Source organism: Maylandia zebra, linkage group LG13, assembly GCF_041146795.1.
Source record: "Maylandia zebra isolate NMK-2024a linkage group LG13, Mzebra_GT3a, whole genome shotgun sequence".
Taxonomy (NCBI): Eukaryota; Metazoa; Chordata; class Actinopteri; order Cichliformes; family Cichlidae; genus Maylandia; species Maylandia zebra.
In genome coordinates, this window is record NC_135179.1 from 34,438,128 (window position 1) to 34,464,037 (window position 25,910).

Here is a 25,910-nt window from a genome sequence, read left to right on the forward strand (position 1 = left end):
AGGACCTGCTTGCTGTGTGGCAACAGTGCTCACCACCGTGCCACCGTGCTGCCCTGGTTTAAAAACATTATTTCACATCATTTATTGTAGCTCACACAACATTCAGAGACTTTATGGCCACAGATTGTATAGAGAAAATTAATATTAGGACAGCATATTAATCGTGATTTCAAAGGCTGTAGGTTGCAGCCATTGCTTTAGCAATGTGTATAAATGTAACAGGACTGGTTTTAACCATTGTAACAGTCTGAGCTTCTTCAAGCTTTATTTGAGCACATTAGCTTACTAAAAACAGAAGCTAGCTAGTACTACTGGTATGTCACATTTTCACAAGGTAAGACTGGGGCTACATGGCTACAGGGATACTAGCATTAGCTGTGTTACTACATTACTTTCAGCCAAATCATGAGGGGTTCAGGTTTTCTTTTCCCTGCATTTTCCCTTCACATCATTCATATATTTGTGTTGGACATTTTCAGAGAGTGAATACCGAGGCTAACTGTCCACAAACACTTCTTTAAAAAGTCTCCTTAACAGTGAAAAGCTGTCAGTGGCACAGAAAAACCCAGCCAGCATGCCTGTGAGCAACCAATGAGAGACCTCTTTACATGCATGCCTAATTTGCATTGCTTTTTCTCCAAGGACAAAAAAGCCATAGAAATGGAAAAGCTAATCCAATAGCTAATCTAGTAATTATTACAGCTAACGGGAAAAATGAAACTTAAAAGGTGAGTGGAATAAACATTTCAAAACTAATTGGATTTTTCAATTCATTTACTTATTTCTCTTTTTAATTTGCATTTTTTAAAGTCTCAATTTGAACATTTTTTAAAATGAGGTTTTGATTCTTTCTTTTTCTTTCTATAAATCATATTTAGTATTAACTACATTAAGTATTTGTTGTTGGATTATTTTGGAAATATTTATTCATATTTATGTTTTTCATTTCCCTTTAACATATAAACAACGATGGATGTTATGCATGTCTAAATAAACAAAAGACATGAAAACAGTTCTAAATGAATTTACTAATGCAGGTTATTTCACGAGTCATCATTAAATCAGGCAATGCTTCATTTCTGTGTGCTGGCGCTCCTGATCCTCGACGCACATCAGCAATATGGACACGTTAGTTAAAACTAAAAGGAAGGAAGGCTGGAGTAAGGAAGGAAAGGAGACAAGGACGCCGCCAAATGGTAGCGGGTCGCGTCCTGCTGTATTCCTTCGACTCCGTTCATCTCTATTCACAGTAAATAGAAGCATGGAGGCTTTGACTCTCGGGAGCTAACAGCGAGCAGCGGGGGGTAAAAACGCTGCCGCATGCGCTCTCGCCTCGACTAAAACACACAGGAAGGAAGCGTGATAGTGGTGAGGCTTTGGCCAGTTGGATTGAACTCATTTTAAGTGAAAGCAAGGTGTGCTGGTGGCGACAGGAGCGGGACAGCCCGCCGTGCAGAGCATGAAGCGGACGGCTGTGGTGGCCAGGCACAATGGCCTCGTCTCTCCGTTGGGGAACAACAACTCTGGAGCTTCTAGCATCGTCTCGCCACCCCATCCGAGAGCTACCAGTATCCCCGCTTCTGCCGACACCGATGCGGGCGGTGGGATGGACGGCCTGCTGGATTTCTCCAAAGGCCCCACCGTTAAAACGGAGCTAGTGTGCAAATGGATTGACCGAACTTCTTCAAGACAGAGGCTTGGGCGGACGGCGACATCCGTCTGCGATCAAACTTTCAGCTCCATGCACGAGCTCGTGGACCACGTCACCACCGAGCATGTAGCTGCGGGGCTGGAAAGCCTCAGTCACGTCTGTATGTGGGACGAGTGTATGCGCGGCGGGAAGGCGTTCAAAGCCAAATACAAACTCATTAACCACATTCGCGTGCACACCGGGGAGAAGCCGTTTTCATGCGCATTTCCCAATTGCGGCAAGATGTTCGCACGCTCGGAAAACCTCAAGATCCACACGCGCACGCACACTGGTAAGGGTTCGTGATTGTGTGACTGCTACGAGAGCGCAGATACTGTCATTGCGCTCGCTCAGTCCGTGCCATCCGTCAACACAAGCTTCCTGTCAGGGACCGAGAACACAGCATAATACACAGCGCTCTCCCCTGCTAGGAATCCCCTCCATGTTTACTTGGGCTTAGTTCGGTGTAGATTCACATTAGACTTGAGTGCTCCCTTGTTTCCTAGGTGACAGGCATCAGCACAGGTCAGCACTGAGCTTTAGTTTAGTCCTCAGGACGTGTATGAGCGGTAAACCCGTCCTTGGGCAATGACTATACATCAGTTATTAATCATCAATAACAACAGCGCTTGCTGCGTTTAGGATCTTGAAATCAATAAGCCAGTAAAAGTATAAAAGTCACCAGCTAAACTAGAAACAACCACACAATGCAGAAAACGAGTGCGATGCTGTACCGACATCACGGGCAGGGTAGCGCAGGGCGCTGATTGAAACTGGCTGCATGTGTGACAGATGCTCTGAAACTGCATCCAATAAAAACTGGTACTTACTGGGTGCACCCCCCCCCCCCCCCCCCCCCCCCCCCCAACAAGCTCTCACACACCTTCATTCATTCATTCTATAGACAAGTGCCACGTCTAACATTCATGCATGCACTCACAATCTAATGGATCAACTTACTCCAGGATGCTTGGACATGCAGGCTGAAGGGGCTGGGGCTCAAGCCACCAGCTCTCTGATTGGTAGAAAAGCTGCTTCTGATGTGAGTCACAGAGGCTCCAGCTAAGTGGTCTGCAGCCGTATAAGTAGCTGAGTGGTCCCACATACATGCAGGTCCATTTTCTGACCATGTCTCTTAAAGATGCTTTATTACCACAACACTGAGTTTATGTTACTGATATAGACTTTTTCTAGGAAGGCCTGTGATGGCATGATGTCACGGTAGAGGCTCTGTACATAGACTGTACATAAAAGATGGACACAGATTCCAGTGAAGCCCGTGTTGGTGTAGCTATAGTGGTGAGGCGAAAAAAGATCAGCACATAGCTTCAAAAACAGGTCTGCCACTGCATTCATCTTTAATACAGTCGATGCTTTTATGTGTGCTTCCAGTTTCCCCAAGACATCACTCCCATTCCCGTTAAAGACAGCATGAAAGCATTAGTACAACTGTGTTTTCAAAAGGAATACAAAACATGCAAATGTTAAAATTTAGCATGTCGTTATCTCTTCTGCTGATAATCATTCATCGTTTTACATTAAGCTAAATCATCCAGTCTTATGTGAAAACAGGGTTTTTTATTAGCTGGTGCTTCCTCGCTGACCCCGCTGTGTTTTCTCTTTATCCCAGAAGAAGGTAAAAACCCTGGTGTGTGTCTGTCCTCCCATATGGAAAAGATAAATATAAATCTTATAAAGGTTGTATCTGCCTTGTGTGAAACGTGTATGAAAAGCATACAAGAGTGAAAACAGATATGAGATCCCTTGAAAATTATAGAAATGAAACTTGTATGTTTTGGACACTTCCTAAAACAATATATGAAAGTAATGAGAAAGTGGCCACTTTCATGAGTAAATCATATAAGCTTTATAAGTATATTGTCTTTTTCTTTTCCATATGGGCTCTCACAAGCTGCAGCGTGTCTGCATGGAAGCAGTGAGAGCCTGACCTACACAGCTCTTCTGTCCATTTGGTGCTGCATTAATCAATGTGGTTCCTGACTGTTGATCTAAAACTGCAGCAGATTTTTTGGTTTAAATTTCCTTCTATTTATTACATTTACTGGAGATATTACATTTAAAAACAAAGGGAAGGAATCATGCAGCATCCATAACTTCCCTCCACCATGCTTGACAGAGGATATCAAGCACCATTTGTTCTGCACTCACAGATTTGCTTCTTTTGTAACCAATCGCCTTCTTGTTGGTGATGACTTTCTTCTTCAAAGCTTTCAGTCACCATTCAAGAGCTGCTGTTTTGCTAATTTCTCAATGGATCAACCTTCATTTCTTAAAAAGCAACATCACTCTGCTGAGGTTTGGAAGCTGTTCCCTGACTGGGATGTATGCCTAAAAGCTAAAGGATCACTTCTTCAGCAGCATCATATTTGTTAAACCTGCTTTAACTGTGTGCTCAGTGATGGTTGCTGAACATCGGTCACTGCGTTCCAACTTTGATATGAGTTTTGATTATTTAACCTCCTAAGACCCGAGCTCTTCCACGGCAGCATTTTTAATTTCTCTTTGATATTTGGGCTGATTGGGACCTGATGAATGTAAAAACAAAGAATTACCAGATTTTTTTTTAACCTTATTTTTGTTTTTAAGAAAAATGAGAGCCACACATGAGGATATTCGTTTAACATTTTGATAGAACAGTAGCAGCATAATGTCCTCGTAAGTGGATATCAGGCCCTTGTAGAGCAAAATTGAGTATTTTGGTCTAAATAACCCAAAATGTGACGTCCACATATGGGGACGCAGGTCCTAGGAGGTTAAAATACGATTCCATTAAATATTTACTGTTCTTTAGAAACAAGTGTCCTTTTTTGGAATAACAATGCTATTTCTCAGCATCACTCCTTTGAACGTGTCCAGTTGAATGTTGGTTTTTCAGGTCCATTCCCTTTGCAAGGCTGATAATTGTGCGTGTGATGTTTGTTTTTCAGGTGAGAAGCCATTCCAGTGTGAGTTTTGCGAGCGGCGCTTTGCCAACAGCAGCGACCGAAAGAAGCACTCGCAGGTCCACACAGCCTCAAAGCCCTACGACTGCAAGGCAGTAGGATGCACCAAGTCTTACACCCACCCCAGCTCCCTGCGCAAACACATGAAGGTTCACATCAAGTCATCACCTACCTCTGAAACCCAGGACCTGTACAATGCCATCCCTCTTCAACTCCAGCAACCTCATCCGGCTGTCCTCGAGCCCCTTGACCTTAAAATGAACCACCTCTCTCCATCACTTACTGACAGAAACACTCATTTTTCTCTGCTGTCCAATCACGAATTGGACCTCCGTTCAGCCAGCGAAGTGGACCATAAGCTGCTGCTACGGAGTTCGTCTCCGGTAGCGATGCCTCTGGATCTCTCTCTTTCAGGCCTGAAGAGCCAGCTGAGCCAGCAGCAGCAGAGCGGCAGGACCCCACGGCGGAGCCAGCGCTCAGTCAACCCAGCCTTACCTCAGTTGTCTAACATTAAGGAGTGGTATGTCTGTACCAGGACTACAGCACCACACTTTCCTCTCCTTCACCCAGACCACATCAAATCAGAACCTAGTGATGACGAGGAGTACGTCACGTAAAGTTGAGGGACTGGTGAAATTTGACTCGCAGAACAGATCTCATATCGTCAGATCCAGGTCGGGCCAGAACAAGCAGCTGCATGGTTCCACATCGGTGGCCCTCGGAGAAGGTCAAAGGGACTGTGTCACATTAAAAATGTGTGGATCAACAGAAACGGCTCAAATGGTGTCCGAAAGGACGGGAGGAACTCCTGATTATGAAACAAAATGTTTTACTGCAAGTTATCAGTCATGGCTAGCTAACCTGAACTAAGATAAGGAGTTAACTTTGTGCAAGTGGATCAGCGAATATTAAAGAGATTTGTGTACATGACGACCTCTAGAGACACGGATCAATGACCAATTCAAGGGCTCCACTTAGGTGAAGCAATTTTAGGGGCCAAGTTGATGGAAAGAGGTTAATGTTTCCTTGATGTCACAGCACCAATGTACACAAGGTAACACGGCAGGACCAAACCAGCAGGTACACAGGGGAGTACTTTATAGTCTCTGTATGCTTCGAGCAGACTGGTTTGTACAACTTTAAAAGGTTGATCTGGAACAGCTGATTCTGCTGTCAGGCCGCCACCTCTGTGGAAGCATACAGAGGTCTTTAGTAACAAACAGAAGTCTGGAAGTATTTGTGAGTTTAATCCAACGTAGCAGAAGTCAGTGAAACTATACTCACGTCCTTGTTTGTACTGAATCTCCCACTGAATCTCGGTTGGATTATGAGTGAGTTAATCTCTTGTGTTTGTTTACACTTCATTTCCAGCACCTCAAGCTTTCAAAAATCTCATGTCCTACACACAATGTGCATCAATAAATCAAGAAAAGAAGTAGAAGTGTGCATGATTTTTGAAACTGCTTAAAAAAGTAACTGTTTTAAAGTGCACTCTTCATATGTGGCTCAGATTCATGATCCACCCACCAGAAAAGTTCAGAGACCTGCAGCAGGTGGAACTGTCCACCAACCATAACCACAGTGGTTCCTCCTAAAAGGTTGTAATTTAATTTTGCCATGAACACATTGCAAAAGTCTATCTAAACATGATAATTCACCAAGTATTCACACTTACCATGTCAAAGCTTACCCCAGGCAGACTGTATCAGGGGTTTCCTGCATTGGAAGTCTCCATGTTCTTGTGTCTTGATACTCTGACAGAGAGAGTAAGGTAGGTGGCTCCCCTGTACAGACTGACTCAGTGATGTGAAAGGTAGACCTGAAAGTGCGATCCAGCCTGTGGCAGTAAGATTATGTGGAGGGTGCACTCATCCACTGCCAGGATGTTTCACAGCAGCGCAGCATGCTTTTGGGCTAATCTGGGTGAAAAGAAGCTAAAATGAAAGCTGTCTATATTTTGACCAGCAGCTGGTTCAGAATTTAAAATTTGATACATTCTTGTAACATTAGCTACAGGCAACACCAATCAAATACATCGTCATGCCCTTGGGTAAGTTACTAAAGCACGTTGCCAGATAAATGCTTTCTGACACTGCTCGAGTGAACTCAATGCTATTTCATTAGGCATACCTGCTGAATTGCTTGTTAATGCAAAGATCAAATTAGCCATTCACACAGCAGAACAATGCTTTTACACATGTAGTCAAGATAACAGTGAACTTCGAAGTGAGCATCAGAATTGGGACGAGGTGTTGCTGTTACCAGGTGGACTGCTCTGGGACTGTCACAGACAAACCTCTGTAGTGTTAACAGAGAATGACCTCAGAAAGAGAAAGCATCCGCTGAGTGACTCTGCTAGAAAATAATGGTCAGACTGCTTAGAGTTGGAAGGTAAGTCCATTAACCAGACTGGAAAAACGTTGTCTGGTCTGATGAGCCGTGGCTTCTGCTGCAACGTTCAGATGGCAGTTTGATGTAATGTCACAGCGTGAATTAACCCTGCCTTGTATCTGCAGCTCTGGATGTGGGTGGTGGTGGCGGTGTATTGGTGTCTTGACACCCTTAATGCTATTCTTTAAAGACCAGAGCCAGACTGTGAGTTTGAGTCCAACACTACATGTCACAAAGCTCACATAATCTCAAATTGGTTTCTAGAACGTGGCGAGGAGTTCTCTGTACTCTGATGGCCTCCAGAGTCTCCAGAGCTCAGACCAACAAAGCACCGTTGGGATGTGGTTGAAACGGGGGATGAATTCAGCCAAGAAATCTGCAGCAACTGTGTGGGTCCCTTTAACTTCAAAGGCTAAAGGATGTAATTAAAGAAGTGTCTGGGTGTGAGTGTGTCTGCAACCGACATGTGATGTGTTAATATCAGCTAGGATAGCACCCTGAGGCCCTCAGAAACCTAATGGCAAACAAAGGGACAGCATTTTCAGTAAGCGTGTTTAGTCGTGTTTATATACCAATGAAAATTTTGTTCCAAGCATTTTAAGTTACTTTTGGGTTGGGGTGTGCTATCTTCACAGCTCTGGTGAGTGGTGCTCTTGGACTCTTGTGCAAAGCAAACATTTCTGCACCTAGATTAAACCCAGGAGGCTCTCCAGCCAAGAAAGAATTCAGCATGTGTAAGTTATTAGGCTCATCCGAGGGCTGACTGCAGCTCTGGAAGGTTTGAATCACGACTCCTGCACTGGGCATGTGCAGTGCTGTGCCCCCTTCCTCATTTCTTAGTTGTTGTTTTTTTGCATATCTACAAACACATTGCTCACATGCTTCCAGTCATCAACTAAACTTTAATGTTGGACAAAGATAACCTGAGTAAATACAAAAAGGAGTTTTTAAATTTGATTTCTTAAGAGAAAAGAGTTATCCAAATCTACCTGAAACATTTTTGGTCACTTTAAATATCTATCTTATATTTGCTGCAATTGCTGCTGCCCCGTTGGCCTGGCCGCTCTTAATGTTTAATGTCAATCAGAGTTCATAATCAAAGAACATATTAAAGTGTCTTTGCTATAAACTGATTGGCACTTCTACCTTATGGCACAAATGTTCTTTCTGGCTTGGCATGATTCAGTATTTACTATTTAAGTACCGGAAATCACTTTTTGGCATCACACTGGCCTCCTGCGGCTGTGCGCTCTGCACGCTACGTCATGACGTTGTGGATGATCGGCAACATGGCGGCGCACAGTGTTCCTTCGACGTTAAAGAGGCTTCTGTTCGCTGTAAAGGTGAGCTGACCGCCAGGGTCTGTGCTTTCACTCAGAGGACCTCCACAAACAGCTAACGCACAGTCCGCAGAGTCTGTGACGGAACAGCCGCTGGAAACAAACTTGGAGTTTCCATTACGAGGGGCTGTACCACACTGTTAGAGGTTTCAAAGTATTTTGCGCTGAAACTTGACATGTTGGCGCTGCTGTGTCGCGTATCTTGTGCAGCAGAGTAGACACTGAGTCTTGCGGGTATGGGCTCAAATGTGGTCATAAATATTTTGCACTTGTAAATCAGTTTTGTATGTGTAAACAGAGTGTGTGTGTGTGTGTGTGTGTGTGTGTGCGCGCGCGCGCGCGTAAGTAAAAAGATTTGTGCATGGACTTAGCCAAAAAAAAAACTGCAAGTGACAAGTACGAATTTTGACCCTATTTCTCTTGCTTTCATCTGATTGGTCAATGTCATGTCAATCACAAATGTAACAATCCAATCAGAGAACAGATGGTTGAACTGCAGGTCCTTGAAGGGTGATACAGTTTGAAGCTGGAGGATCTCTATATAAATATCCGATAGCAGCTAGGTCCCCTAACTTTCAGCAGCTGTTGAAAGGAAAAAGTTGTGCTATATCAGTGGTTAGAAACACCATTAATACTTTAGGATTAGTTTAACACAAAGTCAGGGCTGACCCAGGACCATTGCTGTGAGTCACAGTGCGCAGCATAAAGGTCCTTTCACATCGGACGCAGGATGTGCTGCTAATGCTAACTGCTAACTAAAAGCAAAGGATCCAGAATTTGTTGCTGGCTGCTGAGCTCTGTGGGTTTTTGCAGCAGCTCTACCTGTACTAGATGCACCTGCTCCTTGTCTTTTCTATCTCTGACTTTATGCCCTCTACAAGAGTTTGGTTTTTTTGCTGGTTCTTCAAAAGAATAGGGTCAGAACTCGTACTTGTAACTTGCAGGTTTTTTGGCTAAGTCCACATACAAATCTTTTTTACGCACACACAAATTCTTTTAACACATACAAAACTGATTTACAAGTACAAAATATTTATGACCACATTTTGAGCCCATACTGCGGGTGATGCGTGGCCTGTTGTTTCATGCCACAGACATTCCCGGGACTGTGCTGCCCTCTCCCTCCTCTGTCTGCACTGAGTCGGCTGCTGTGACCCTGCACATCAAACATCCCGTGTTTGTGCAACTGGGACACCGGCACCTCAAACACAGGCAGACGGAAACCAGGTGACAAGCTGCGAACAAATAGTTAAAAGCTCAGGCCATGTCCTGCATTTGGAGTGGCTGTAGCTCAGGAGGTGCCGCAGGTCATCTACTGATTGAAGGTCTGTGGAAGCTCCCCGCTTCATCCCACTGCTCTCCATGCACAGCGCGCGCTCCCGATGCAGGGGGTAGCTACCTTATCGCGACACCTGTCAGCCTTCAGCGAGCTGTGCAACTCAAACACGGAGTCACACCAAGTTGACAGTTCATCTGCATGTTTTGATCCAGATGTTGTGCTGTGTCAGACACTTTGTAGCTGAAAGTTGATCAGGTGCTTTGATGCAGACCTCCCGTGACTTTTTCCCTGTAAAGGTTTTAATGTTGATTCCAGGAACAGCGCTGCTGTTTCTTCCACGCTCAGCATGTCACGGTGTGTGGACAGACTCGGGCTCCACGTTAAACTGTGCCCACGTCATCATCACTGCTGCTGTTGTTCTGCAGTGTGATGTTAAAGCTGGGGGCTCTCGTTCATTCACTGCTCCTGCATACGTTTCTGTTGCAGCTTTGTTTCAGTTGAAAATGTCGGAGAAACGCTGGTGTTTAAACGCATCTGCTACAGAGCTGCGCGTTAGACGACAATCGATGCGAAGAATGCGTGTCGAGAATTTTTCATAATCGATTCGTTGGAATTACTCGATGAATCATCGCAGTCCCAGCGGGGAGCGATGCAACGGGAACACGGACCAACGCTTCAGAGAAACGACACATAAAGCAGGAAAAGCGCAGCCAGTGACACTTTTCACTGTTTCCAGCACTCCGCGCTCTCCTCCCAAAGCTGCTTGGTTACACACTGACTGCAGGCAGGCAGACAGTCCAGCAGGTGGCGATCGAGCTCAAGCATAAACCCCGTTATTGTCAAAGCTGGCGAGCATAAGTAGGTGCAGTTAGTCTCTTCCTGCTCACCTGTGTAGAACTTCAGCCACAAGCACACTGCTCTACCGGCTCAAAACTGTCAATAAAAATGAAGAAGAATGCTTTGAAGTCTTCAAGCAAAACTTCAAAGGAAAATATCCGACTTTACTTAAACTTCAATGAGAGGCTCTTTGTAGCATATTTGGATATTTACTTGTTTCTAAGAATCAGTAATGAGGTCAGTGTGTGTGTGTGTGTGTGTGTGTGTGTGTGTGTGTGTGTGTGTGTGTGTGTGTGTGTGTGTGTGTGTGTGTGTGTGTGTGTGTGTGTGTGTGTGTGTGTGTGTGTGTGTGTGTGTGTGTGTGTGTGTGTGTGTGTGTGTGTGTGTGTGTGTGTGTGTGCGCGCGTGCACTAACAGTAAAGTTGTGCTGTGTGCTCTGCAGTGTTCCCCTCTCCAGTCCAGATGCTGTGTTGTGCAGAGAGAGGCTCAGTATTCCACCATATCTAGTCCCAATGAAAAGGTAATGCATGGCTCTCGTCTGCTTATTTCATTTTTGTATTCATATTTTCAACAATGCTGATTAAGAAAATCTATATATTTTACTTTCAGTACAAAGTCTTTGTAGTAATGCAACGTTGCTGTTTGTCTTCTTCCTCCGCAGACCTTTGATAAGATCCTCATTGCAAACAGAGGAGAGATTGCTTGCAGGGTAACTCTCATTGACTCACACAATATGTACAGTTAACAGCTGGTTGTTTTGGGGGGACTAAGAGGAAATTCCACTTTGACTTTACGGATAAATGCCACTGATATGTATCGACTTTCACATCAAGTTGGTGCCAGAATTCTTTAAATGTGACAGTACTTGTGCTCGTATGGGACCACAGGTAGCAAAGTGATCCTTGACAATAACAGGTCCGTACCCCTGACCTATCCAAATGCCAAAAACAGCATTCACACAGCTGTAAATAGAGTTTTCGTGTGTGATTAATGTTAAGTCATGGTCACGATGAATGTGTTTCATGCGTGGACGTGTCAAGCTGTTCATCTTAAAATGAAGCAGAGAGCAGCTGCAGCTCACAGCCCATCTCATTGCTGCAGCAGGAAACTCTGCAGGGCTCAGCTGTGAAAGGTGCTCTGCCTACGTTCTTCATCTCATGCTAACTTCTGCATCAGTGGGTCCACCTTTCAGCCACCAGCTGCCTGATATTATGTAGCAGCACGGGGGCTGTGGTGGTGGGGTAAACGTCCGGGATCCATGATTTCCAATACAGATAATGACATCCTCTATATATTATTCATATCTCAGTGCTTTTAATGCTGCAGCTGATTGGTGCAGTTGGCTGTGCCTGCTGATATGTTCTACTGTGAGGTATTTTCCTTGTTTTCAATCAGGTGATCAAGACGTGCAAGAAGATGGGCATCCAGACTGTGGCTGTTCACAGTGATGTAGACTCCAGCGCTGTGAGTCACGACCTGTGCATTTCCAGGGAGCAGGGGAACTCTGATGTTAGACATAACCTCGTGTTGAATAACTGCATGCTGGTTTTATTTCACACCTACCTGAGGACTTGTCTTTGTGTTCAAGGGTTTCATTTGAATTTTCAAACTCAGTGTGATCTGAATGTGATTCAGTAGGTTAAACGTAAATTCAAGCTCAGGTTAACTTAAATACTTTATCCTGAGAGTTAACAGTTAATGCACGTTGATGCAAAGAGGAATGGTTTTATATTACATAGTTTATAGTTAACACTTCAGTGTTGGATCAGACACCTGGGCAGTGATAAATCAGCTGATGCTTCTGCACTGACTGTGTTACAGTCAGGTATAATAACTAATGTTATTCATACCTGACTGATGATTAAAAAACCTTGTTTGTGTGCTGACATTACCATGTACACTACCGCTAGAGCTGCCACGATTAGTCAGCTAGTCACGATTAGTCGACTATCAAAATCGTCGACGACTAATTTAATAGTCGACGCGTTGTTTGAAGCTTTGTAAGATCACAAAAGACGCAGGAATGAGTAGCAGGATTTAAGAGTGTAATAACGGACTGAAACAGAAGATGGCAGCACTGCATGTACAAGGATGCCAGCTGCCGTTAAACCCGAAGAAGAAGAAGCTGTGTCCCAGAATTCATAGCGCAGCCCAGCTCAGTTGTCAACAATGGCGGCAGCTAGTTAGTTTTAACTTTACTCTTATTATTCTTTCTGGGTCACAAAATAAACGTTTGACATATTTTCAGGCGAGAATGTAGCTGTGTAAACCTCAAATATCTGCTCAGTTTATCAAGACACCGCATATTTTCAAAAGCGCTCCGACGTTTTCGGAGACGTCTGTTACCCACTAGCTCGATAGCGAGCCGGGGGCAAGGCTCACTAGTAGTGATGGGATTTCCGGCTCTTTTTAGAGACCCGGCTCTTTCGGCTCGGCTCACTAAAAAGAGCCGGCTCTTTCGGCTCCGAACCGGCTCTTCAGGTTGTTTTGTTGCTTTAATTAATTTATCATTAACAATAATATAAAATTATGCAGAAAAGGAATTACTAATGTAAAAAAAGTGGTTTTATTTATATATGTTTATATATGGCCCCTAGAGACAAAGCACGTACAAACTCCAAAACACATTTCTAGAGTTAACTGAACTTCCAAAGCAGAGCTACTCGGATCACTTAAATTACACAATTGAAAGCATGTGTGTATTGTTTGTGTATTTATAGACAAGCACTCATATTTATTCAAATAATTTTTAAAAAGTTCATTTACCTGTTACTACCATCCATCTTCATCCGCTTTATCCGGGGCCGGGTCGTGGGGGCAGCAGCCTAAGCAAAGAGGCCCAGACCTCCCTCTCCCCAGCCACCTCCTCCAGCTTATCCGGGGGAATACCAAGGCGTTCCCAGGCCAGCCGAGAGATATAATCTCTCCAGCGTGTCCTGGGTCTGCCCCGGGGCCTCCTCCCGGTGGGACATGCCTGGAACACCTCACCCAGGAGGCGCCCAGGGGGCATCCTTGTCAGATGCCCGAACCACCTCAGCTGGCTCCTTTCGATGTGGAGCAGCAGCTGCTCTACTCTGAGCCCCTCCCGGATGGCCGAACTTCTCACCCTATCTCTAAGGGAGAGGCCAGCCACCCTTCGGAGGAAGCTCATTTCTGCCGCTTGTATCCGCGATCTCGTTCTTTCGGTCACTACCCACAGCTCGTGGCCATAGGTGAGGGTAGGGACGTAGATCGACCGGTAAATTGAGAGCTTCGCTTTTACACTCAGCTCCTTCTTCACCACGACGGACCGGTGCAGCGTCCGCATTACTGCAGCTGCAGCCCCAATCCGTCTGTCGATCTCCGGCTCCCTTCTCCCATCACTCGCGAACAAGACCCCGAGATACTTGAACTCCTCCACTTGGGGCAGGAACTCATCCCCGACCCTGAGTGGGCACTCCACCCTTTTCCGGCTGAGAACCATGGCCTCAGATTTGGAGGTGCTGATCCTCATTCCCGCTGCTTCACACTCTGCTGCGAACCGTTCCAGTGCGAGCTGGAGGCCCTCACCCGATGAAGCCAACAGAACCAAATCATCCGCAAAAATCAGAGATGAGATTCTGAGGCCACCAAAGCGAAAGCCCTCCGCCACTTGGCTGCACCTAGAAATCCTGTCCATAAAAATTAGACTGGTTGGGCAAACTCCCATGCACCCTCAAGTATCCTCGAGAGGATAAAGAGCTGGTCCAGTGTTCCGCGACCAGGACGAAAACCGCATTGTTCCTCCTGTATCCGAGGTTCGACTAACGGACGAACTCTCCTTTCCAGCACCCTGGCATAGACTTTCCCAGGGAGGCTGAGGAGTGTGATCCCCCTGTAGTTGGAACACACCCTCCGGTCCCCCTTCTTAAAGATGGGGACCACCACCCCGGTCTGCCAGTCCACAGGTACTGCCCCTGACCTCCACGCAACATTGCAGAGGCGTGTCAACCAGGACAGCCCTACAACGTCCAGAGCCTTCAGGAACTCGGGGCGGACCTCATCAACACCAGGGGCTCTGCCACCAAGGAGTTGTTTAACTGCCTCAGTGACCTCGCCCCCGGAAATTGGCGGGTCATTCCCCTCATCCCCAGACTCTGCTTCCTCCTCGGAAGACGTGTCAGTGGGATTAAGGAGGTCCTCGAAGTATTCCTTCCACCGCCCGACAATTTTCTCAGTCGACATCAGCAGCGCTCCGCCAGCACTATACACAGTGCAGGTAGAGCACCGCTTTCCCCTCCTGAGACGTCTGACGGTTTGCCAGAATCTCTTCGAGGCAGTCCGAAAGTCTTTTTCCATGGCCTCTCCGAACTCCTCCCACACCCGAGTTTTTGCTTCAGCCACTGCCCGAGCCGCATTACGCTTGACCTGTCGATACCTGTCGGCTGCCTCCAGAGTCCCACAGGCTAACCAAGCCCGATAGGACTCCTTCTTCAGCCTGGTGGCTCCCTTCACCTCTGGTGTCCACCATTTGGCTGGAGGTGTGCGTTGAAGATCTTACTACCACACACCAAATCCGGTTGTTGATACTTCCTGGCTTGTGTAGCCACTAGGTAACAAAAGCTCAACACTGCGACCTAGCATCCTGGAGCACTTCTGTTGTCTTTTGTACGTGCTTCTGAGTTTTTACGTGTTTTGGGGTTTGTACGTGCTTTGTCTCTAAGGGCCACCATAAATATACTTTATTTATTCACTCCAAATAAAATGTAATAAATAAATCATATAATACAAAAAAAACTATTTACATTTTAAACTTTTAACTATTTAAATTTTCAGCTTTTTCCTTTTAAACAAATTTAACGTGAAACAACACAAAACACTGCAAACCACAACACAATTAAATATAAATTAAAATATTAAAACCAAAAAGAAGATGCACATTCTCTGTCATATGGGCCTGCATGATTTCTGAATCCTTTATCATCCGCAACTGAAAATAGTGGATGATTACTATACCTTTCTAATGTGACGTTGTTGTCCCTTGCTCTTTTTCTCTCTGGCTCTGTTCCTGTGCTACTGCGAGTGTAACTAACGCCCCTCCCCCCCTCTGCCCAGCGCAAAGTACAGGCCGCGTGTGTGGAGTTTAGCGGAAAAAAGGGCGAGAGAGAGGGTGAGAGAGGGTGAAAAAACAAAAACAAACCTCACGGCTCCCAATAAGGAGCTGGCTCGCCTCATTCACTTCAAAGAGTCTGCTCTAAGAGCCATTTCGTTCGCGAACGACCCATCACTACTCACTAGAGCCATGAGAACACCAGACTCCCGGCAAATCGTTTTCAAACCCACCGCCCTCTTTCACTACTCAGGTTAAACATGATATATAAGTCACTTAGATAACTTAAAAATGTTATTGTTTGGCTTTTTTCAGTATTTTATTTGTTCCTGAGTAAATCGGTTTGGCTGAGATTAAAGTTATAGTTTTTACACAGCTGAATAAACGTCAAGCAGACAGCTGATTATCAGAAGTGTGAGATGCTGGAGAATATACTCCGGTGTCCTGTTATATTTTAGATAGCAAGGAGTTTATTAAACTCACCGAAACAATCTGCAGATTTCATTAAAATTTAATAAACCATCAACTTGTCTTTACTTTTAGTTAGCACCTTAAACACTTAACGCTGTAAGCTAATGATAGTTATATAAGAGCAGATGCTGCTGGTGCAATAAGCTGTACCTGTACGTCCAGTGGATGATGATCTGATTAGTCGACTAATCGCAAAAATAATCGGTGACTAGTCCACTATCAAAATAATCGTTTGTGGCAGCCCTAACTACTGCCTTAAAGGTTTATCACCTTTTTAGTGTAAACTTTGAATGGTAATCAACATTTGGCTCAAAAAGATCCTTTGTGAGCAGCAGGAGAGCTTTAAACGATGTTTGTTGGTGCTTTGTTTGTGGGACGTTGGTAGAGCATGTTCTCTTGCAATGCCATGGAACAACACCGTGTGCACATTATACAAAAAGTGCACTTAAACTCAAACAAAAACAGAGTGGCACTTCAGGAAGCGTGAGCTCAGATCTTTTCAGATCACCCTTAAAAACAGTGCAAAAAGTCACAGAGGCCTCCGCTGCTTCAAACAAATGATTCTCTGTAACTCTTTTACAAGTATGGTGTGAAAGCGAGCCCAACATGTGTGCCTAGGTTCTATATGACCTTTGCATTCATTTTTCACTTTTTTGTTTTACCGTTTTAGTGACTTTAAAGCACATCATCTGGAATAAAATCTTTAATCAAAGAATGGGTATATGAGTAGATTACTGTGCAGTGAAAACTGTTGTTGACGTTTTAGCCGCACAGTGAGCCTCGGTTTACCTCCTGCTGTGGATGTTAATGTTCTGCTCTGTATGGATCTAGGTTCATGTAAAGATGGCTGATGAGGCGGTCTGTGTTGGCTCCGCCCCCACCAGTAAAAGCTACTTGAACATGGATGCCATTATGGATGCCATCAGAGTGACTGGAGCACAAGCTGTAAGTGAATGACATGACTTGCATATTCATTTTGTGTATTTAGCCCAAGTCGATGACCCGAGAACCTGATGCCACAGGTGCATCTACTGACAATCTTATAGGAGTTTGATTCTCAGTGACTGCATCCTTAAGGTTAGAGGTCAGAGGTCAGGTTTTCTGAAAATCTTGTGAATGGAATACCTTAAGAACAAGGTGATGTAAAATTTTGAAATTCATACGACAGGTGCATCTACTAGGAGGCAGAGGGGGGTAACTCTGGGTCCGAATCGACTTCTGTCTTCATGTTAAGATGAAGATGATGCTTTTCTGTATTCCAAAGAGTCATTTTGTTTTTCAGTTGAAGCTCAGATTTCCTGCAGTGTCCTCCGTCATGTTACAGTGGGGCTGCAGAGAGGCTTTTATGTTGATGATGTAGTTGCTTACACACATGTATGAGTGTAATTTGTTTTAAGTTGTTGCCTCCAAAATAAAAGGGACAGGCTTGTAATGTATGTTTTATAAAACAATGCAAAGTACAGTGGGTGAGTTTATCAAAGTGCTTTTTATCTAACATTCACACTCTGTTGAACACATCAGAGAGAAACTAAGGTTCAGTGTCTTGCTCTGAACCACCTTCTGATTATTAGATGAGCTGCTATGCCTCCTGAGCTACAGCCACCTGTTCAGTGGCTGAAAGGGGACAAAGTGCATGATGTATACCTATTTACATTGGAGTCCTACAGCCAGGAGTGTCCAGGCCGTTAACATGCATTCAGACTTGTATTGACAGTTCTGCTAGAGTCTCCTTCTAGGTCAGATGCAGTAATACTGTTGTGACTCTTTTTGATGTCAACAGCTTTTAATTCATAAGTACAATTAAGCAATTGTTTTTTGCATGAAAGGAGTTTTCTTCCAAACCCCCTTTAAAGTATATTTGGGTTTGAAAGTGTGACTTTTTTCTCCTCTCTAAGGTTCATCCTGGTTATGGGTTTCTGTCTGAAAATAAAGAGTTTGCAAAACGACTGGTGAGTTATGCAGTGAATTACTTCTCTCTCAGCACAAAGTCTGTTAGGAGTCTCATGGTACTTTGTCTTGTTGCCAGGCAGCAGAAGGTGTGGCATTCATTGGCCCAGACACCCATGCTATCCAGGCGATGGGGGATAAAATTGAAAGCAAGCTAATTGCAAAGGCTGCCAAAGTCAACACTATCCCAGGATTCGATGGCGTTGTCAAGGTAGGGCCATCAAAACGGCAATGCATGGAAACGCGAAGGCGTTTGCTAGATCAAGTCTGAGGGCTGTTCATCGGCTGTGTCATGGTTTTTGTTTTTCACTAATATTTTTTTTCCAATTAATAGGTTAAAGCTAAACATGTGAGTGAAGTTGGCCCCCACCTTCTTCAAATCCAACAAAGTGGTATCAAAAGTTTGTGCTACGTTTGTGCTGCAAAAAGTTTCGTTTGTGCTAATATCATTTTAAAGATATTAATAAAAATTTCTAGAGGTCATCAGAGGTCAACCAGCCCCCCCACATTACCCAAATCAAACAAAATTGATGTCAAACGTTTGTGCTGGTTTGTGCTGCAAAAATATTTGTGCTGCTAACATTTTAAAATGTTTAATAAAATAACGTCTTGATGCGTGCTTAATCATCCAGGTAAGTCAATCCCAAAAGGTTGATTCTGTTCATCTGGACATTTTCAGTTGGAGAAACGTTTCGTCATCATCCAGGTGACTTCTTCAGTCTCAGCTGACTGCAGGTTTCCAACCTTATAAACACATGTGAGTGAAGTTGGCCCCCTACCTTCTTCAAATCGAACAAAATTGATGTCAAACATTTGTCCTGCAAATGCAGGTTATGTTTCCCTAATTTTATAAACAGTACATGTACAGTGAGAGATGTTACATCCCAGTCACGGAAGCGTTGGAGGTCGTTCATAAGAGATCACAGGATCAAATCGTAAATGGCCTGTATCTGTATAGCGCTTTACACATCCAGTCATCCACACACTGGTGATGGCAGCTACATTGTAGCCACAGTCACCCTGGGGCGCACTGACAGAGGCGAGGCTGCCGGACACTGGCGCCACCGGGCCCTCTGACCACCACCAGTAGGCAACGGATGAAGCGTCTTGCCCAAGGACACAACGACCGAGACTGTCCAAGCCGGGGCTCGAACCGGCAACCTTCCAATTACAAGGCGAACTCCCAACTCTTGAGCCACGATCGCCCCAGACAGTGTGTGGAGATCCCTTGCCAAAATCAGTACCGCCGTTCCCACATGCCTCAAAGCCTCCAACATCATTACTGTACCCAAGAAGTCATCTACCTCCTGCTTTAAGGACCAGCGTCCTGTCAAACTCACCTCCATCATTATGAAGTGCTTTGAACGGTTAGTCATGCATCAAATCAAATTATCGCTTTCGTGAAAACGCTCAAGTGATGATGGAATCAACTGCCCCTCACTCAGCCCTCACACATCTGAACACTAGAGACTCATATGTCAGAGTGCTGTTCATAGACTTCAGTTCAGCCTTCAGCATCATCATTCCCCAGCAACTCATTCACAATCTGGATCTGCTGTGATCAGCACCTTGCTGTATAACGGGCTGCTAGATTTCTTGACAGGAAGACAGCAGACAGTACGGGTCGACAGCAACACCTCCAGCCCAAGAGCACAGAATACGGGGGCTCCCCAAGGATGTGTGTTGAGCTCCCTTCTCTTCACTCTGCTGACCCACGACGAGATCTACTACAGGGGTGAAGTTAACCATCTGCCAGAGTGGTACAGCAACAACAACCTGTCCCTGAATGTGGAGAAGACCAACAGCGACTCTACTTCCTCTGCAAACTGAGAAGCACAAGAGATTCAACCCCCATTATGAGCACCTTCTACAGAGGCACAGTTGAGAGTATCCTCACCAGCTGCATCACTGTGTGGTATGACTCCTGCACTGGGTTCTGCAGGACAAAATGACAACGGGTAGTGAGAGCAGCTGCACCTGCCTCATCTGGAAGGTCCTCTCCATTACAGGTGACTCCACTCATCCCTTCAGCAGTGTCTTCAGTTTGCTACCATCAGGAAGGATACTGAAGAGCCTCCGGGCCAGAACCAGCAGACTGAGAGACGGCTTCTTCCATCGGGCTGTCAGGATGCTGACCATTTCTGAATCGAGAAGGGGGGCCCAAGGGTACGTCTTAATGTTTCAACGCTTGGCTTACAATGCTGTGATTGTAGCCTTTCCCACTTTCTGTGAATGGGACTCATGGCCATTGATCAGTAGGCTTTGATTAGTTGTCATTGATCAATGGTCATAAGAATTTGCATACTAACAATCATGAAACTAAGCCCCCAGCACATTGTTCATTCAGTGGTGCTAGTTTCCTTCACTATGCAAATGTACTGTTAATAAGGTTGGGGAAACCTGCAGTCAGCTGAGACTGAAGAAGTCACCTGGATGATGACGAAACGTTTCTCCAGATGAACATAATCAACCTTTTGGGATTTACTTACCTGGATGATTAAGCACGCATCAAGACGTTATTTTATTAAAATTTTTAAAATGTTAGCAGCACAAACAAAAATTTTTGCAGCACAAACATTTGACATCAATTTTGTTTGATTTGGGCAATGTGGGGGGGCTGGTTGACCTTTTGACCTTTACCTTTTCATTAATATCTTTAAAACAAAGGCAGCACAAACGAAACTTTTTGCAGCACAAACGTTTGATACCACTTTTGTTGGATTTGAAGAAGGTGGGGGCCAACTTCACTCACATAAGCTAAACTGGATTTTTGCATCTATAGCAAATGTTCAAATGTTAATATTTATGGCATATTTTTCTTGTCATTTAAAAAAATCGTGCAATTATTTTGCTGTGCTGTAATACGATTCAATTTTGTTTAACCATTTTAACAATTAAAACCACGACGGTGTTACATTTTAAAGTCACGTAGTTCTAAAAAAAAACAGCTAAAAATTGCGTTTGATCAGCGAAGCTTCTTCAGAAAGTCTCCTTGCACATCACTCTAACCTCTTAATGTTTCAACGCTTGGCTTAATACTGCTCCTTCTCCTCTGCATTCACTTTAGTGTGACGTGTGCAGTCCATTGTGATTCTCATAGAGGTGTTACGAACCTTCATGTTCAGGCTGAGGGAGGAATTCAAGTTGGCAAAACCTCATTTTTGGAATTTAAAGATTTTGTCTTTGAATTTTTAATTCCACGCTTTAAGCTTTAAAGTTCTGAACAGGATTTTTTTTTTATTTTTTTTTTATTTTTTTTTCCAAAGTCAAAGTCAACTTTATTTGTCGATTCTGCCACATGTACAGGACATACAGAGAATAGAAATTGCGTTACTCTCAATCCCTAGATAAATAGCAAATGAACATTTAAATATATTTAAATATAAAAGTGATTAAAAATGCAAGTAAAATAATTAAAAAGTAAAAATTTAAATAAATACAATTTTACATATAACAAGAAAGCTATACAATATAATGGGTAAGTGACATTGAGCGTAAACCAGGCAGAGTAGTGCAAGTAGGCAAATAGTGCAAATGGAGATTTAGTAGTGTACGGTAAGAGATAGTGTAACAACAAAGTCTTATGAGGTAATGGCAGTCCAATGCTCCACAAAGTGACTGGTAACTGGTGCAGGCCAGTGAGTGAGTCAGAGAATGTGTGTGTGTGAGTGTGTGTGACAGAGTTCAGTGAGACCGTGGAGGAGAGAGGGGAGAGGGGGCAGAATCGGGAGGGAGTTAAGCTTCCTGACAGCCTGATGGATGAAGCTGTCCTTCAGCCTGCTGGTCCTGGCCTGGAGACTCCGCAGTCTCCTCCCCGACGGCAGCAGCTTGAAGAAGCTTTGCATTGGGTGCGTGGGATCAGCCACTATGCAAAGGGCTTTTTTAGTGAGACGGGTGCTGTAAATGTCCTGGAGGGAGGGGAGAGAGACACCAATGATCCTCTCTGCAGCTCTCACTATGCGTTGGAGGGTTCTATGACAGGACGCATTGCAGGCTCCAAACCACACAGTGATGCAGCTCGACAGGATGCTCTCGATGGTGCCTCTGTAGAAAGTGTACATGATGGGGGCTGGTGCTCCTGCTCTTCTTAGTTTGCAGAGAAAGAAGAGACGCTGCTGTGATTTCTTGGCCAGTGCTGTGGTGTTGTACGTCCAGGAGAGATCCTCTGTGATGTGCACACCCAAGAACTTGGTGCTGCTCACTCTCTCCACAGACGCTCCGTCAATGGTCAGAGTGTGGAGGTATGTAACAACGACAGGAGAGGTCTCAGGGTCTCACTCCAACAACTTTATTAACTGACAGAACTTCACATATAGTCAGCGCCAAAATCTCCACCCCCACACTTCCTTTCAACTTGTGTGTGAGTGGAGCCACCTGGTGGTCCGCCACACATACCCCCCCTTGAACACACAGTCAGGTCTCCATTCAGTCCAGGACCCTGGGTCTAAGCAAACGACCCGCACGACTGAACCTGGGAGGGAGAGAACAGGCAGAGGAAGGTCCATCCTGTGAACGAGGCTGGTGAAGGCGAGCAGGAAAGGCAGGAGGAGGCTCAAACGTTGGTGGTCCGGGGGTAGTCCTGGGGGGGAAAACCAGAGACTGTCAACCCCAGCGCAGGAGGTCGGCCACGGCGAGGGGCCTGGGCCGGCACTACATCACTGTCCGGAAGAACATGTGCTGGTTTAAGTCTGTCAACACACACAGTCTCCCTTCGACCCCCAAAATCCAAAACAAAATGTTTCTGGCCCGGTTCAATAACCCTGAACGGGCCGTCATACAGCGGCCGCAGCGGTGTCCTGTGGGCATCGTGCCTGACAAAAACAAACTTAGCAGTCTCTAAAGTCTTTGGAACAAAGGTGTCAGGCACGCAATGGTGCACCGGACCAGGAACCCGAAGCGAGTGCAAAAGCGGGGTGAGAGAGAGCACCGATGGATCGAAGCAGGGAGGAGGATTTTCAGGCAAGAATTCTCCAGGCACGCGGAGGGGCTGACCAAACACTAGCTCAGCTGGGGAAGCGCCGAGATCCTCCTTAACCGCAGAGCGCAGCCCAAGCAAAACCCACGGGAGGCGGTCAACCCAATTGCCATCCTTTAAGGAGGCGCGAAAGGCAGCCTTCAGCGACCGGTGGAACCGTTCACACATCCCATTAGCCTGCGGGTTGTATGCGGTTGTGCGGTGGACTTTAGCCCCCAGTCCATCAGCCATGGCCGACCAAAGCTCTGAAATGAACTGGGGGCCTCTGTCTGACGTAATGTCCGCGGGTGGGCCGAAACGCGAGACCCAGGTCGACAAAAACGCCTTGGCCACCACTGCTGCGGTAGTGGACGCCAGGGGGACCGCCTCCGGCCACCTGGTGGTCCGGTCAACAACAGTCAAAAGGTGCGTAAAACCTTGTGACTGCGGCAAGGGACCCACCAGATCGACATGCACATGATCGAAACGTTTGCCGGGTATGAAGAACGGCTCCAGGGGCGCCTTGGTGTGTTTATGAACCTTCGCGCGCTGGCAGGGAATGCACGCCGACGCCCATTCCTTAACAGATTTGCGAAGGCCTGGCCAAACAAATTTAGAGCTGACCAGTTTAACAGAGGCCCGGACCCCTGGATGAGAGAGAGCATGTACCGAGTCAAAAACTTGACGACGCCAGGAAGCGGGAACCACAGGGCGAGGGCGGCCGGTGGAAACATCACAGACGAGGAGGGGACCACCGTCCTGCACGGGTCTGTCCTCCAGTATGAGGCCCGTCTGGGTGGATTTAAGCGCGAGGATGTCAGGGTCACCGCTCTGATCGGCAGCCATGGCGGAGTAGTCTATGCCGAGAAAGACGGGAGAAACCAGCGCACGGGACAAACAGTCAGCCACATGATTGGATTTACCAGCCACGTGCCGAATGTCCGTGGTAAACTCAGAAATGGCTGCCAACTGGCGCTGCTGGCGTGCACTCCATGGATCGGAAACCTTGGACATGGCAAACGTCAAGGGTTTGTGGTCCACGTATGCGGTAAAGTGACGACCCTCGAGAAAAAACCGGAAATGACGAGACGCCAGGTGGAGCGCCAGTAGCTCCCTGTCAAAAACGCTGTAATTGCGTTCGCTGTCACGTAGCGTACGGCTGAAAAAGGCGAGCGGTTGCCAGACACCCGAGATTCGCTGTTCCAGCACCGCACCCACCGCTATGTCCGACGCATCAGTGGTCAACGCAATCGGCGCTGAGGGGGATGGGTGGGCCAGAAGGGCAGCATTAGCTAACGCTGACTTAGCATCAGAAAACGCTTGGATGCTGTCCGGAAACCAGTCAACGGGGTCATTAGCTTTTTTACCCTTTAACGCCCCATAAAGGGGCTTCAGCAGATGTGCCGCTCTGGGGAGAAAACGGTTGTAAAAATTCACCATCCCAAAAATTCCTGCAGTGCCTTAACAGTCGTGGGACGCGGAAATTCCGAAACAGCTCGGACTTTGTCAGGCAACGGAACCGCGCCCTCGGCGGAAACACGGTGCCCAAGGAAATCGAGAACGGGCAACCCAAACTGGCATTTAGACGGATTAATAATCAGTCCATGCTCCGCCAAACGCTGAAAAACCTGACGCAGATGGAACATGTACTGCTCCTTCGAGCTGCTGGCCACCAGTATATCATCAAGATATACAAAAACAAAGGGCAGCCCGCGCAAGACCGAGTCCATCAACCGCTGGAAGGTTTGGGCGGCACCTTTCAGGCCAAACGGCATGCGCAGAAACTCGAAAAGGCCGAAAGGTGTAATTACGGCGGTTTTGGGGACATCCTCCGCGCGCACGGGAACCTGGTGATATCCCCGTACCAAATCGATCTTAGAAAAAACCGAGGTCCCCGCAAGATGGGCGGAAAAATCTTGGATGTGGGGAATGGGATAACGATCGTTCTCTGTGACATTATTAAGACGGCGGAAATCCCCACAAGGTCGCCACCGACCATCAGATTTAGGCACCATGTGTAACGGAGAAGCCCAGGCACTGTTCGAACGCTGCACGATGCCCAGACGCTCCATGGTGGCAAATTCTTCCCTAGCGACAGCCAGTTTGGCGGGGTCGAGGCGGCGCGCGTGCGCGCGCGAACACCGGGGGCCCTACTGTAGTTGTGTAATGCTCTACCCCATGCTTCGTCACCGTGCTCGAGAAAGTGGGGACAGTGAGTGAGGGAAACTCAGAAAGCAAACACTGAAAAACGTCACCCGAATCTACTGAGTTAGCATGCACCACGGGCTGAGCACCCCGAGTCAAACAGGGTAATGAGGAAAAGGACACAGCATCAATTAAACGTCTGTTAGCCACATCAACCAGTAGTCCGTGAGCACAAAGAAAATCAGCGCCTATTATAGGCACAGAGCTAGCAGCAACAACAAAGTTCCACTGAAAGTCACGGTCGTGAAAGCAAACAGTCACCAACCTTTCACCGAAGGTTTTGATGGGAGAGCCATTAGCCGCTGTTAGCAATGGCCCGCAACCCTCAGCTAGCCTGTCCGAGCCAGCCGGGGGAAGAAGGCTCTTCTGTGAGCCGGAGTCCACCAGGAAACGCCTCCCCGAGCGTGAGTCCTCTAAGAAAAGCAGCCTTTCCTTGTTGCCAGCGGTCGCGGCTGCTACAGAGCGCTGACATGCCCGTTTCCCTGGGTCTGGAAACTGCAAGGCGGGAGGCAGCGCCGTGCCTTCGCTCCAAAACGCTGGTGATAAAAACAAAGCCCCTTTCCGCGGTGCCGCCGTGCAGCGATTCCGGCCACAGTGGACGAGTCGGAGGGCCCGTGGAGCATCGGTGAGGGGGAGGGGGAAAACGCTGGTGGGTCCTGAATAACCGTCTGGACGCCGAAAGTCCTGGTAGCCAGGAGGATGCAATCCGCCTCTTCCGCAAGGGAGCGGTAATCCTTCGTGGCCAATAGCGGGGAGTTAGCAAGG

At 46.3% G+C, this 25,910-nt stretch overlaps 2 protein-coding genes across 2 annotated transcripts in view; both read left to right on the forward strand.

Moving 5' to 3' along the window:
* The first annotated feature begins 1,205 nt into the window (after nucleotides 1-1,205).
* On the forward strand, nucleotides 1,206-6,089 carry LOC101472716 (uncharacterized). The gene is made up of 2 exons (XM_004572042.2): nucleotides 1,206-1,982; nucleotides 4,639-6,089. The coding sequence occupies exons 1-2, from the start codon at nucleotides 1,460-1,462 to the stop codon at nucleotides 5,268-5,270; spliced, it is 1,155 nt and encodes a 384-aa protein (XP_004572099.1). The 5' UTR covers nucleotides 1,206-1,459; the 3' UTR covers nucleotides 5,271-6,089.
* Nucleotides 6,090-8,280: 2,191 nt separating this feature from the next.
* The window catches only part of pcca (propionyl-CoA carboxylase subunit alpha), a 37,803-nt gene continuing 20,173 nt past the window's right edge, over nucleotides 8,281-25,910 (forward strand). The window contains exons 1-7 of the mRNA XM_004572043.2: nucleotides 8,281-8,387; nucleotides 10,943-11,020; nucleotides 11,162-11,209; nucleotides 11,896-11,964; nucleotides 16,871-16,984; nucleotides 17,935-17,988; nucleotides 18,066-18,197. Coding sequence (XP_004572100.1) covers nucleotides 8,310-8,387; nucleotides 10,943-11,020; nucleotides 11,162-11,209; nucleotides 11,896-11,964; nucleotides 16,871-16,984; nucleotides 17,935-17,988; nucleotides 18,066-18,197 — 573 coding nt within the window. The 5' untranslated portion in view covers nucleotides 8,281-8,309. The remainder of the gene's footprint in view (nucleotides 8,388-10,942; nucleotides 11,021-11,161; nucleotides 11,210-11,895; nucleotides 11,965-16,870; nucleotides 16,985-17,934; nucleotides 17,989-18,065; nucleotides 18,198-25,910) is intronic.

Excerpts from the sequence above, each read along its gene's own strand:
- LOC101472716 (XM_004572042.2), top strand. The coding sequence starts at position 1,460 with ATGAAGCGGACGGCTGTGGTGGCCAGGCACAATGGCCTCGTCTCTCCG. Across the intron at positions 1,983-4,638 it reads CCACACGCGCACGCACACTG|GTGAGAAGCCATTCCAGTGT; the intron begins GTAAGGGTTCGT and ends TTTGTTTTTCAG.